General features: G+C 43.1%; 2 protein-coding genes across 9 annotated transcripts in view; one reads left to right on the top strand and one right to left on the bottom strand.

Annotated features, from left to right (window-relative positions):
- mcf2l2 (MCF.2 cell line derived transforming sequence-like 2) overlaps window positions 1-15,000 on the top strand; it is a 99,838-nt gene that overhangs the window by 46,828 nt on the left and 38,010 nt on the right. For all 6 annotated transcript variants that reach the window (XM_063201839.1, XM_063201842.1, XM_063201837.1 and 3 more), the window contains exons 10-15: window positions 173-292; window positions 1,319-1,510; window positions 4,100-4,291; window positions 5,863-6,040; window positions 6,454-6,557; window positions 7,059-7,147. In XM_063201839.1, coding sequence (XP_063057909.1) covers window positions 173-292; window positions 1,319-1,510; window positions 4,100-4,291; window positions 5,863-6,040; window positions 6,454-6,557; window positions 7,059-7,147 — 875 coding nt within the window. The remainder of the gene's footprint in view (window positions 1-172; window positions 293-1,318; window positions 1,511-4,099; window positions 4,292-5,862; window positions 6,041-6,453; window positions 6,558-7,058; window positions 7,148-15,000) is intronic.
- Window positions 7,805-15,000, bottom strand: part of b3gnt5a (UDP-GlcNAc:betaGal beta-1,3-N-acetylglucosaminyltransferase 5a) — an 8,413-nt gene continuing 1,217 nt past the window's right edge. The window contains exons 1-2 of one of the 3 annotated variants that reach the window (XM_063201845.1): window positions 12,193-13,287; window positions 7,805-11,420 (exon numbers count right to left, since the gene is read on the bottom strand). In XM_063201845.1, coding sequence (XP_063057915.1) covers window positions 9,984-11,123 — 1,140 coding nt within the window. In that variant the 5' untranslated portion in view covers window positions 11,124-11,420; window positions 12,193-13,287 and the 3' untranslated portion in view covers window positions 7,805-9,983. The other 2 variants (XM_063201846.1, XM_063201844.1) reach the window with 2 other exon arrangements.

Here is a 15,000-nt window from a genome sequence, read left to right as displayed (position 1 = left end):
CCTGTTGTTTCCATTACGTGGACTGTACTTCAATGAAATCATTCACACGCACAGTATTATTTTTCTATCCATCCCAAGGCAAATATCACCTATGTACTGTATGCACTTAGCTGTTCTCAGAAGTTGCTCTCTTTATGTAATGTACGGTAATGTATATGTGTGTTTGCTAAAGGTGAAAGTCTCCCTGGATGGCTTGATGGAGTCGCTGGCCGCGCTGTCGGACATCGGGGACTCTGTGGGGCGCGTGGAGCAGCTGCTGAAGGAACTGAAGGGCCTGGAGGACAAGGCTCAGGTCAGACGCCAGGAGGGGTCACCCATGCTCCCTTCCCATCTCAAGATACAGTATGAGAGAGAGAGAGAGAGAGAGAGAGAGAGAGAGAGAGAGAGAGAGAGAGAGAGAGAGAGAGAGAGAGAGAGAGAGAGAGAGAGAGAGATGAATGGATGAATGGAGAGATGAATGGAGAGATGAATGGCTTGGTGGAGAAGGCTCAGGTCAGACATCAGGAGGGTCACGTGGAGGGACGCAGATCCCGGGCGGGGGGGGGCACAGGAAAGATATGCCCCCCAGCCCTCTCATTTAGGAAAAAAACATGATTTGTCCCCTCCTTATAAAAATGCCCATAATTATTCAGTGTACACTTTATAAAGAGACCTGTTTCAAATGGCAAAGGACCTTTTTCTCTTGACGTCAGACACCTTCGATTCAATGTATTCGAAACAATAAGTTACATCTGGTGGCACAACCATAAACATACAATCCTCCATGGTTTTATACCTGAAACCAGAAGTCATTTATACTTAAAGGGGAACTTGAACTTAAAGGGGAATTTACACTTTAAAGGGGAACAGAGGGGAACTTGTTTGATGTATTTTGGAAAAAAAATACCCCTCAATCCTGACATTCGATCTGCAGCCAGGGTCACATGCTCCCATCCTGTCCCCCATCACCCTCAACACCACGTGGGGGGAGGAGGCATGCAACAAAACACTCATTGACTTCAAGCTTTATTTTATAGTCACACTTCTCCCCCGTGTGCAATTGGGGTCAGATTGGTTGTAATTGAATGTCTGTCAATATGTGCCAGACAAAGCAGACACTATTATATTACACTTAGAAACTATCAAACCAACTAACAAAAGACAATATAAACAAGAAAAGCAAAGAAAAACAAAGTTTAAGGTGCATGTGGGGGTTAGTCTTATGTATAGATATGTGTTGCTGTTGTGCTTTTTTGTAATATGGGACCATCATAGCTGAAACTCTCTCTCTCTCTCTCTCTCTCTCTCTCTCTCTCTCTCTCATTGGTACTCATAACAGGAGTTTTTGGAGAAAGCCCAACGACATGCCTCTTATGGCGACCAGCTTATCCAAAGCAACCACTATGCTGTGGACTCCATCCGGCCAAAGTGTGTGGAGCTCAGGCGCGTCCGCGACGACTACAACAATGAAGCCAAGAAGAAGCATGACATTCTGTCCAAATCACTTGAGATCCACAAGGGCATCGACAAGGTATATATTCTTCACCACCATTTGGAGATTTTTTTGCCACCTTTAATAGATAGATAGATAGATAGATAGATAGATAGATAGATAGATAGATAGATAGATAGATAGATAGATAGATAGATAGATAGATAGATAGATAGATAGATAGATAGATAGATAGATAGATAGATAGATATAGATAGCCAAACAAACCAATCAATCAATCAATCAATCAATCAATCAATCAATCAATCAATTAATTAAAACAACACTAAAATTGGTGCTGTGGCAAAGCACACTAAGAAGCTGTATTGTATATACAGGAAACATTGCCCGTGGAATCCTAGGTTTTAATCAGGCCTGGGTAATTTCCCAACTCTTCCCCATCCCTCTTTGCCACTAATTTCCTGTCTCCACCTTGACTCTGTTCGCCAAATAAAGAAAAAAAAACCCATAGTAAATATGTAAAAGAAAGGCACCTGCAAAGCAAGTATTTTCAAAGGATGTTTCCAAAATCACTTCTTTTGGTTTCACAAAAAACTAACAGAGTAAAATGCACTTCTTAGTTCACCTTCCTAGCCTCCATGTACTATAATGTCACAAAGCAAGTTCGGCCATCTCTCTGTAGTTTTGTGCAAAAAGTCACAGGCGTCAGTGACATTTCAGCAGTAGCACACAGCACACGTCAGGGCGGCACAATGACAGCCAGTGCCAGTACTGTATGGATTTTTTGGTATGTTTGTTGTTTGTTAGTGGACTATCTAAGAAACATATTCATTGCAACATATCAACCACCAATTACTAATTAATTTATGGGCATTAGTTGTCGTTGTGCCACCTACCGTCTGAGCCCCCCAACGTCTGACCCATAGAAGAATTCCCCTTCCAGCCCATAGTGGTATGGCAAAAGAGGGGGAGAAAGTTGAAACAACTTGCATAAGTACATAAGTGCATAGTACATAAGTTTGCCTTTAAGTCATACAGTTCATGTGGAAGAGAGGAAAGAATGTGTTGCCTTTATGACAGAGGAGTGAGACTTATCTCACCCGGCTGCTATTAGTGACTAGTCATCTATCTCTGCTTTAACCTTGACTTCAGCTGCCTGTCACCATGCTGACCTTTCCCCAACAGCTTCAGGCCATGATGTAAATGATTACTATACCCCACGAACAGAAACAAACCATCATTAATATTAGCTTATCAGCCGGTGAGCAGACGGAACGTCTTCTGATTGGCTGAGCAGGTGTCCATTATTCCCCGAGAACAGGACACCAGGGTAATGCTCAGAATGGTGATTTAGCCATTGTTGTTTATCCAATAGTACATTTGATTAGATGATCACGTTTCATTCTTTTGGTATCTGGAAATATGCTGGCAAAACCCTGTGAGAAAACCACCAACAGATTTGATCACATTTTTGTGTGTTCAATTGGCAATTGGCAAACATCATGACTGGCATTTTCTTGTGCTAAAGCATTGTGCAACACCTTCTAGTTGAGACATTTGTGTGCTGTGTAAGACACACTCTTGTTTTAGCAGTGAAAACTGAGGAGGATCAACATGGGGAGGAAACCCCTACATCATTTTGCAGTATAATTTGTACTATGATGATCAGTACAATAGTCTATTTTTTGTATCCTACTATTATTATTATTATTATTATTATTATTATTATTATTATTATTATATGTCTTCTATTCTTTCCCCTACATGTTAAATGTTCAATGTTAAATGCTAATTTGCTATTTATTACTCTATCACTTATTGTTACTGGTTATCACTGGTCCATCACTGTCACTCACCGATGTTAAATGCTCAGTATTCATTACTTCATCACTTTATTGGTATTAGAGCATCACTGTTACTTGTCCTGTCTTGCACTTTGATGTCAGTCTGTAAATGTCAGTCCCGTGTATGTCTATGTCCTTTCATGGTATAAGAGAGAAAACGTAATTTCAATTTCCTTGTATGACCTGTGCATATGAGGAAACTGACAATAAAAGCTGACTTGACTTAATATTGCACCATGTAGAGAGAGTAGTTGATTTGATCTGATTGATATCAACCTTTGCCTTTGCCACTTTCTTCCTTATTGTGCTTGTTCCTCTCAGCATCAGATAATGCAAAAAAGTGTTGCACAGCACACAGAACAAAACACACAAAACTGCATTCACCATTGCAAAGGCACCCCGCCCCCCCCTCTCTCAATCGACCTGTGATGACCTGTGTGTGCTGTAAAAAAAAAAGTAATTGTTCCCCAAATGTGGCAGCAGACCTAATGTGAGCAATTCTATTAAAGGGTGCGGGCCGGTAATAGGCCAGGCCTGCTAACACGCTCCTAACAGGTTACGCTGGATACTCATGACCAGTCCTGCTCTAATTTAAGGCTTATCGAATAACGTCATTATGTGTAATTGCAAGTGCATGTACTACGTATGCACAGAGCCATGTGAGGAAAAAGGACAGCTGAAGGAATCTGTTGCATGCTTGTCATTGTTTCATTGTTGTCATATTTTCTCCTGTCTGTATGTGCGCGTGCATATGTGTGTGGCTGTGTGTGTGTGTGTGTGTGTGTGTGTGTGTGTGTGTGTCTATGTGTGTGTGTGTGTGTAGGTGAACCAGTGGTGTGAGTCTGGCGTGTACCTGCTGGCGTCTCAGGCGGTGGATAAGTGTCAGTCTCAGGAGGGGGCCGAGGCTGCGCTGCAGGATATCCAGCGCTACATGGAGACGGCCGAGGAGCAGCGTCTGAGCGCGCTCAGAGACCTCTACAACCAGCACGAGCTCATGCTCTCTGACTACATCAAAGTAAATACAGGCGTACACTAAAGGCCACTCGCTGCCAAAACACAGCTCTCACAGTCACTTCCCCAAAAACTATTTCAATGGCTGTGACCCAATGCAACCCAAGTGTCATTTACTGTATTTAAGCCTAGGTTTGCCAACTCTGTCTGACAAAAAATCTGGGCATTTCAAATCCAATTAACCCTTTTGCTTGTAAACAACAACATTCTTCATTCAGTGTCTAGGGATTCTATTCCCCCTCATGAGACAGATTAAAAACTGGGTCAATCTGGTAAAACAGGGAGAGGTGGCAACACTACTTACACTCCTTTGACTGTCAGCCCTGAATATCCAGTCCATTGTTTTCTTTTCGTTTTGATTTTTTTTGTAGTTTTATGTTTCACTTCAATACTATGTTTTCTTTTCATAGACATGCAGTCCTCATAAATAGCCCATTATCTATGTCCTACAATAATACAGTATGTAGCTCAGGTCAGCAGGCGTCTATAAGCCTTTTACAAGGCAATTGGCCACCACAGGTTAGAGTTTGTACTATGTCACAGCGTATTTCCGTTAGGCACATCTGTTGTTTGTGTTTGAGGCATTGAGTATGCTAACTGGCAAAAGCGCCTCATTGAACTGGTGGACATGGAAGTATTTGAGGAGGTTCAACTTACAACCTGTTCACGTTTCTAGAAACATGAACACAGGCGTGACTGTGGAGAAACCAGTTGAGCTGGATAGACAGTCACATGTTGAGAAGAAGTACACTACAAGTATCACTTCTAAGCCACTCACATGGCACTATTACTGTATGGAGAGAGAACATTAAAATACTGTAGTTTAATTAGAGTGTTTAGGTTGTTAATTAACTAATGTGTCAGAAAATAAGTTCAAATATCAAAGATGTCCTGCAAAGTCATTTATATATATTACAATTGAAATGTAGAAAATACTATATTTTTAAACTGATTGTGTGGCATGCTTTTCATGTGACAACTGTGCATGGTAATGCCGGTATCTAAGCGACTTGGTGGCAACCCCTTCAAACCTGTTCTCTGGCCTAGGATTAAAATGTCATTCTTTTTTCCTAAACCATGGCATTTTGATTGACAATGAATTCTAACTCACAATGTAATAGAAAGGTTGGCTGAAAGCGCAGCTCATATACAGCATTCGCCCAACTATTGATATGGTGTTGTGGATTTTAAATGTTGTCCACTGCATCTGTTCTCCACCTCTGGCTAACAGACACAGATGTGTCACACAGGTGTAAATTTCAAAGGAAGGCCACACCCCTTCTCACAAACTACACCATGACAACTGCTGCTTGCCACCATAGCAGTCTAATACAAAATGTTTCAAAGCAGCCAAAAGTCCCTCCCTTTGTTTGCTAAGCTGTATCAATAGTGTGGTGTAATAACTGTCTTTCTGGAGGCTTCCCTGTGATTTGCATCCGGATTCAAAACCATGTACAGTAATTACTGAAAAGCAGGCGCTTTGTGGTTCCAAGAAGGTGCTTTGATAAGCCATTTCATTTATACTTCAAACTGTACAGTACTCCTAAAGTGTCCTTTGTGACTGTGTGTACACAGGTTAATGTTCAGAGGGCTCTGCAGAGGCTGCAGGATGTGCAGGAGATGTTTGAGAAGAGGCACGCCAGCCTGAAGAAGCTGGCAGCCAAGCAGACGCGGCCTGTGCAGCCAGTGGCCCCGAGGCCTGAATCGTCACCCAAGCGCCCCTCGCCCAAGACACCTCGGCCCCCCACCACCAGTGAGCTCAGTCTTTATTGCTAAAGAGTTGTTGACGTTTATGACACATATTGACACAACACTTCCCATAATGTGTAGGGTTTTGGTGGGAAATAAAAGCAGAACTCCCCCATTTCTCTGTCTTCTGTATTGTGAGGGATCAGCGAAAAAGCTACGTACATGTCGTTCAGTACTTCTACCTCTGCCCATGTGTTTCATGCATGCCAAGAAAACAAAACAGATTCTTGGTTACAAATGTAATTTGGGAAAGAAAGGAGGCACGTTACACATGCACATTTTGTTTTGGCCTGAAAGATGCTGTCATTATTTAGTCTTCTGTCTTAGAAGTACAATGTTTTCAAGCAAAAAATACATATCATGCAATGAAAAACACTATGGTATTAACTCCAAATTATTTTTTTCCCTCTTCTACAGCAACGAATCGAAGAACTACAGAAAACTCAAGTGTCACTAAGCAGAATGCTGAAGCTGATCTGGCTAAGCGGAAAAACATCCGTAAAGCCAAAGGTGGCATCAAGGTGAGTCATCAACACAACCCCTGTTAGCGTCCCGCTATGTGCTGTATTTTGTACAAAGGAATCTCTACGTAGCCAGCGTGAGCACATTTTCTTTTATGTTATTCAGTCTTTACCAGTGTTCCCCTCAGAACACTCGTAAGTCAATATGGGCTGGGAGTATCAGATATGTGACTACCATTATTGGAACGGCTATGTTCTGCAGTCTCATCTGAAATATGATCCCCCCCCCCAACAAACAAACAAACAAACACATTTTTTTTGTGGAACACTACTTTTGCAATGCAAAATCTTGGCCTGGACCTAGGACCAAGTCAAGCTGTTTGCCAGTGTTTGTTGTCAAAGTGCTGGGGAAAACCCTGCTCACAGTACAACCAGGTAAAAAAGTAAAGAATTTGGGACTATGCAGGAAGAAAAACTAGAAGGAAGCACGCACATGATTTTGCAGTGCACCACAGTTTCAAAGAATGCCAAGGACCAAACTGTCCTTTGTTTTGAATTCAGATTGAAGTTATGCATGAGGCCAGCCAAGGAGGTTCCAGTCACGTGCTGCTGGCTACTGAGACCGAGGAGAGCCTCTCAAACAGACGCAGGTAAGGCCCTATTGTCTGTGACATCACCCTTATGTTGCCCATGACAGCCTGGGTTAGACAATCGTCAAACAGGGTACTGCTTGTTTTGACAATGTTGCTGTACAATGTTCAAAACAGATCATATCAAGGAACTTTTATTGGGCAATAAGCATTTACCACAAGAACTACTGTATCACAAGATCAGCAGGAGGAAGCTTTAAAAACTCTTGCTCTAAAAACATTGTGCTTGTATAATTATCTTTAGGCTATTAGCATCACATTAAATTTCACATAAACTCAAGATATGTGGGTGAAAAAGTGACCCGGGTGACCATCTCCGTGACAGGAAAAATTAGGACATATTTTAGGACGGGGGGTTTGGGGGTCCTCCCCCATGAAAATTTGTGTTTCTTAGATGCAATTCCATTTTTAATGCATTTTTGTCCGGCTTAATGCTGTACCTCACGCCGGACAAGGCACTGAAAAGACGGACATCTGGACACCCTAGAAGTGACCAAGGCCATCACTAGCAGTGTCATGTAATGTCTGTAGGCACCCCACAGAGTCACAAGTTAACAGCAGTCATATCTTATCTAGGGCAGAATACTGGCCACTAATTGCAGCCTGAATATGGTAACCTAGGGTTGAGAAAGCTTTGTATGAGAGAACAATTTGGACTACTTAATGTCTGTCCACAGGATTGATAACACAACAAATTGCCAAAATGACAAAATACTATACATGCATATACACAGTATAGGTAGATGTACTGTACAGCCCATTGTTTACATTATATTTTGTCTGGAATGCACTGGCACCGATGTAGAATGCAACCACTGACATAGTGGCAATATTGAAAGTCATAGCCTGTTGGGTGCAATTTCTAGAGCTCTGGACCCCCGTTTCTCCAAAGCATAGTTGCTAACCAGTTAGCAACTTACTAGGTTTCCAATGGGGAAATTGCATTTCAACCAAGTTGTTAACTTAGTAAGCAATGATGTTGTTGAGAAATGCACGCCTGACCTACACAAGAAATCATAATATTATTACCATTACTTATTCAAAACATTACTTATCTATGGAGAAGAAACTGTTTTGACTTCTTGAAATGTGAGTTTGGTGCATCCCCTTGCTATATATTCAAAAATAAACTACTCTGCAAAAGAGAAATTACAGAAAGGGAAATTGTAGGTGAAAAGGGCATTAAGCTTTCAGTTAGCACCAGAATATTGCATACATGTATGATGACCTTCAGTGAACTCACTTGAATTCTAACAACAGCAGTTGAATATAATTTTCAGTCTTGGCATTACATACTTTAAGTTGTGTAGTTCACAAATGCACAGGACCCCCCCCCCCTAGAATTGTTATGCTGCTGGTGGGTAAAGCGAGGGGTTAGTTGCTTTGAGTCTTTGGCTGGATGCCAGCACCAGTCAGGAAAAAGATGTGGAGTGAACCTGTGGTGTTCGTGTGCCTTGCTTCGATGCCTTGTTAATATCCAGTGGTTAGCAATTCAGTCGAAAATGGATAGACATCTCTAGATAAGCAACAAACAATATGGAGAAATAAGACTTATGTGAAATTCTAGGCTCCTGTGAAGGACATAGATTTTTACACAGCAGCAATGGTTCAAGAGGTTTGTTTGGGGAATATTTGAACCATCTACCATCTCCAGCACAGTTTTGACTATTTTTTTCCTCACCGTTCACACATTTTAGAACAATGCAAATGACTCACATAGGTTTCATTTTTTTGTCTCCCAAGACCAAGTGACTCATTTAAGAGTTTTCAACATGTGCTCATGCAGTACTGTGCAGTCATATGGCAGAGCTGCCGTCATCAGCAAATGCAAAAGGGAGAAAAGGTCATGAGGTGCCATTTGGAACAACAACTAGTAATAATTCACTAATATTTATGGCCTATGGTCAACCATACCTTTGCACACTGTAGAAAAAATAATTCTGTAAAGAGAGAAGCTTCCTTTTAGAATGTATTCTATCTTCTGATTCTAGTCTATCAACCATAAATGCTGGTAATCTTTGGACAAAACAGCAGGAGGTTTAGAGCCACAGGAGACAAACCACATTTATGCAATAGATATACACAATGCAAATTTTAAGTGCCGTAACAGGCCCTTTTTTGCATGTGGGTAATGAAGACCAATTCTATTTTTGAGTAAACAAATGCCAGTTTGAATTTGGGCCTAACATATGCCAGGCTTTTTAGCTGCAGCCACAAGAAGAGGGTAAAGGCAGTGACACAGCCAACTCCTTACAGTGTCCATGTGGAATTATTTAGGGAGCAGGATGTGGGTTCTACGGAATTGTGTGATGTCTTGGAAAATGCCAGTGGCAGGAAACGTCTGCTGCTGGTTTTGGACTTAACGTTCAGGAGAGAAAGAGAGGAGAATGTGGGGTAAAGGGTAGCAGCGTGTGTGTGCTACTGCAGGGATACAATATTACTACGGCACAGATTATTACCATCAATCTGTTTTTAATGATAGCGATGGCACAAAAACCTGAAAGATACAACAAATCTAATGAGGTACGTCTCAAAAAAATGACTTCCCTTTTGAGGACTTCAGTCATCACACCAATAAGAGGGTTTTTCATCAAAGCCCCAACTACAGAGGATATCAAATTACCTGGTCCAAGGTCCAACTTAGTAAGTTTCCATAACACCAGACAGGCGCCAAGGGTGAACACATACTTGAGTACATGGCTTTAGCCTCTGATTTGTTGGGAAATGAGCTGGAAAGGAGTGTGTGTGTGTGTGTGTGTGTGTGTGTGTGCGCACGCATGACAATTAAAATAACACATTAAAAGACTATATTAAACCCCCTCCCCCCCAAACTACACTACGAGAAAGCCGCCTTACAAGCGTAGGTATTCACATAGTAAGGTTTACAGAGGAGCATGACTTTGACTGCAGTGCAGTACAGTTTTCCCATCAGCCCCGAGGAAATGTGTTTGATCTTTGGGTCGGTGGCCATGCGCCACAGATGCCGTACGTCAGCCACGTGCCCGTGCGAGGTGATCATCTTCTCATAAATGCAGGGGTGGTAGGGGGCCTTGCCCTCCCCCGAAAAGTACAAGTGCTCCTGGGGGGACACCCCCATGGCTTTGGCACAAATTCCCATGAACACGTCGTCGATGTAGAGCGACGCGTTCAGCATCAGCGAGGCCTGGTAGATTTTGGCGGCCACATCGCCGGACACCACATAGCCGGCCCCCGCGGTGTAGTCGGGGTAGGAGTGCCACTGGTACATCTCGTACGGCATGTAGTACTTGCTGTCCTTCCGGCGGATGGGTGGGGCGCCACGGTGAACGTGGCCGGCCCAGAAGTCCCGCACGCCCTCCGCCTTTAGGCCGCGCAGGTAGTGCACCAGGTTGGGCATGTGGATGAAGATGTCATCGTCCGCCGACATGAGGAAGCCCGCGTGGGCACAGTGGGCGTGCGCCCAGCGGAACTGCTGCAGGAGCTTGATTGTCAGGTTATGAAACGTGTCCATGAAGTCCTGCTGCACGAGGTCGTGATAGATCATGTCTTCCCTCCGGAGCTTCTGCTGAATACTGTGCCTTCGTAGGGGGTCTGGAAGGACCCCTAAGGCAAACACCACCCTCACGGTTACGCCCAGCTCCTCCTGAATGTAGGTCTCGTTTCCCCATGTGGAACGGATGGCCTGCCGCCTCTCCACGTTCTCTGGCGAGGACTTGACGAAGAGCAGCAGCAGCACGTCCTTGCCGTGGCACTTCCCCGGGTGGTCGAGCAGGTACGGGTACCGGCAGAAGCTCTCCGCCTCCTCAGGACTAACGCTGAAACTCTTGTTGATGAAGTCGTAGCTGTTGACCAGGTAGCGGTACGAGTAGGACTTCATGTGTCGCACCACATGGTGGTCCAGCTGCTCCCAGCACACCATCAGCACAGACAGGGCAAAGCACATGGAGATGAGTTGCAGACACTGACATTTTCTGATCCTTCTAAAGTTCATAAACATTCTGCAATACTTCTGGTCCCCCCTCCACCTCCTCAACTCTCTCTCTCGTCTCTTCTCTCGTCAAGTCCAGTACGGCGCCTTAGATGAAACACAGAAGGCACTCTGTCCGTTATTCCAAACTATGACCTGTGTACCATGTTCCATCCTATACTCCACTTCTGGGGATGCGCTCCTCAAAGAGATAGAGCTCTCCTCTCCCCAGTCTGCTGCTCTGATGTCACGCTGCCCGGGATTCGGTGTGGTCTTGGCTGCATGTTCGCTCTCTGCGTCTTCTAACATGCAGTGTCCATTAGTCCTCTGTGGAGACACAAATGTATTACATTTTAGGATTTATAGCAAATGAATATATAAGACTTAAACTATACACACATTATTCTGTAACTATGTAAACATTTGCACATTTAACAAGCATGGACACTCTGCTAGACAATACATCACACAGTTTATGGGTTGTGTTATGTCTGCTTGTAAAATGTGCACGTAGCCTTATAGTAGGCATAGGCCTACTTCAGTTCTGACCAAAACGAAATCCTCTCTCTCACACACAAACACACACACACCATAAAGGTCACCCCTAACATGTTTTTGTAAATTAGGCAAGCAAGAATTTTCAAAATAAATGTCTCCACGACAAAATTTAAAGGCACAAAACTGTGACCATTTTCCCCCCCAAAGACGGATGTTGCATTTGAAAGTCAGTAGGTCTACAAGAAAATGCCATTTTGTAGATTAGCCTTCAGTAACCTACCCAAATTAAACAAAACGCCACGGGTGTGTGCCTTGAACTGCCATTCCCAACCCAACCCTTTTACCACTGGGATAGGATATGCAGATGGTTGAAAATGGGTATAATACATTGTGCTCACAATCAAATCATACAATAACTTCTTTGTAGGGGAGACTATTACACTATACTTGTTTCTAGCTAATATAACGCCAGCTAGCAGGAGGCCTACCTGGGTGATGATTAGCTGGGTTGTAGCCTTTGGCAACCTACCGTTAACACCACTGAGCACAACAATTACCGGTATCCTCGGGAGCTACATAAATGAACGTTCTTGAAGCTTACCTTGCTCGGTTAAAACTACACTTGATAATACCGCCAATAGCCAGGACGTCAATTAATTAATACAAAAAAGACCAATTTCACTGCCAGGGTCCAGGGAAACCCCGCCTAACTCCGACCATCCAACCAGGAACTCGAACTGACTTTGGAAGGTTCTTTTGCTTCTTCCTCTGAATCCCAGACAGTGCCCATTCCAACTATCACCTGATGAGAGATGGCGAATATGCAGAATTGCACAACAGGTAGCTCCTCCTAATGTAATATTATCCACTCGACTCATTTCATCTGTTGTTCAGCTGTGTGTACATTAGTCATCATAACGGCAAAAATATTCATACTGTATATACGTAGATTCACTGGTTGCAACACGTATGGAATACGCACGGGGGAATCCATACTGCGCCAATGGGCTACTGAGTCACACCAGTCCTGTCACGCCCACTGCAGGGTCTGCAGCCTCCCAGTGATCAAGCATGTAAAATATTTAAAAACTTAAGTTTGCCTACAATTCAATCTGACAATGAACGCAGCGCCCGTTTAAATCGTGCTCACTTCTACTTGAGGCGCTATTGGTTCGCTAACTTTACATGTGCTATTTATAGTAGGCCTACCCATGGGGCTACACAGCAGATGAACACATTTCACTAAGGCAGCCATGATGCAGATGACAGATTTTGCAACTATGAAGTTGAGAAAGGGTGAGAAAATGTGACCATTTTGATAACATTATGATGTATCTTCTCCTCATCAGGAGTAAGTTCGCCAATGCTTTAGGCTTGATTAAATACCATACCACCACCATTATGCCTAAAGTGCACAGCCTAGCACATTGGGATGCAAGATCAACACAGTGGCCTATAGATTGACATGAGCCATACCTCAAAAGGTCCCTGTTCTGTTCCTCATCAGGAGTCAGTTTGCCAATGCTTTAGGCTTGATTAAATACCATACCACCATTATGCCTAAAGTGCACAGCCTAGCACATTGGGATGCAAGATCAACACAGTGGCCTATAGACTGACATGAACCATACCTCAAAAGGCCCCTGTTCCTCTAACATGAATTATATATGACTGTATGTTATGTATCGTATGTCATGGGTGGCCTATCTGTTCACCAACATTCTTTGTTGCCTCCTGGAAAAAAATGCTGTGTGTGTGTGTGTGTGTGTGTGTGTGTGTGTGTGTGTGTGTGTGTGTGTGTGTGTGTGTGTGTGTGTGTGTGTGTGTGTGTGTGTGTGTGTGTGTTTGTTTGGGGGGGGGGGGTGTTGGGCATTGAATTCAATGACTGCATGGAATTCAAGGCTTTGATTAGCAGTGCATGCTGATTCAAGTGGCGGTTTGGGAGAAGCATTCTTTATCACCTATACCCTCGAGAATGGGTTTGAAGTTGGCTACCGGCCATGTAACATAGTGTGGCGTAGGCCTATTGCATGTGTTTGCATGCCGAAGTGAAGAGTCTGCTTCCAATATTTGCAAAAGACATTTGAGTCTTTGCATAGTCTACAAATAAGTGAACCAATCCTGTTCTAATTGTATGCACACTAAAATATCTTTATTTATAAAGCAATCATTGTAATGTGGTCATACAGTGTAGTTAACTGCTACATTTGTACTGTAAGACTGCATGGATTGTCTAAATGTCCTCAAGTTAGTGTTGCATTGCATATGTTTACAGTGCCATCCAGTGAACTGCTGATGTACAACATTCACATGATTCTCTGGGGACCCAAGTCCGGGTGACCCAAATATGAAATGTGATTTATAATAAATTTAAACTGGTTTTCTGTATTGGCAGTTCTCCAAAACAACTGGGTAACAAATAAATTAGGCCTGGTTTTCGTAAGATTTCTAAATTAGCCTGTCATCGTAATAATAGTTCAGAGAAACCTCCCTAGTCCAAACATTAATCTCAAGTCTATGGTACCCAAAGACAGACATGTAGTAAGTTATGTATGAAGTGTAACAGCCATTTTGTTGCAGACACATTCTACAGATTCTAGAGAATCAGTAATCACTAACTTCACTCACTATGATTGCGTCTTTGATGCACTTTTGCACCATGATGATGACAGATGATGTGACCGTTCATATCATGTCAGTTACACTACATGATCTTCTGTTGAGCAATATACTTTAATTTTAGTTTAAGATTACTTATTTGCTTATTTGACACATGTTTTCTGGACTGAATCCCTACAGACTATGAAACACTGTCCATTGCTGTGGTCTGTCAGAGGGTGGGGTTGTGTGTGGGGGGCTGTAAGCATTAGTCTATGTGGTGTGGTAGACTAGTTGGCTGAACCTATTGTGAGTGAATGTAACTGCCAACCCAGCGTTATGTGCAATAATGGAGGGCTTTGGCGCAAACGTGCAGATAGAACTGCTGAGAGCTGTGCTAAACATTCACCGGAACAAAAAAGAATCGTCACAACAGCAAGTTTGTGTAAAGCCACAGCTTGCGACAAAGAGGCCCCCCAAAACGCCTCGCTTCGTTTTACGCTATGTCAATACATAGGCTGAATAATCAGTCTAGGGAGAGGGGGCACTCATGCTGATATGTTGGGTCCAGAAGACTGGAAACAGTCTAGTGGTCAAAGGCACCCGGATGCAAAGTAGTCATGGAGGGCCTATTTACCTTTAGCAGGTTAAAAAAAAGGCACTGACATTTTCCTTGGTGGCATCCATTTGTAAGGGGCTGTGGCTGCCCTGAACTTTGAAGCCAAACTGGCGATAATGTATCAGATCATCATAAATGACCCAAGGGAGCGATAATCAGTGGGCAATATACTGTATATTAAAGATCAGGATA

This window comes from Engraulis encrasicolus, chromosome 6 (assembly GCF_034702125.1).
Source record: "Engraulis encrasicolus isolate BLACKSEA-1 chromosome 6, IST_EnEncr_1.0, whole genome shotgun sequence".
Lineage (NCBI taxonomy): Eukaryota > Metazoa > Chordata > Actinopteri > Clupeiformes > Engraulidae > Engraulis > Engraulis encrasicolus.
Note: the sequence above shows the minus strand (reverse complement) of the source record. Positions and strands in the feature narration are given on the sequence as shown.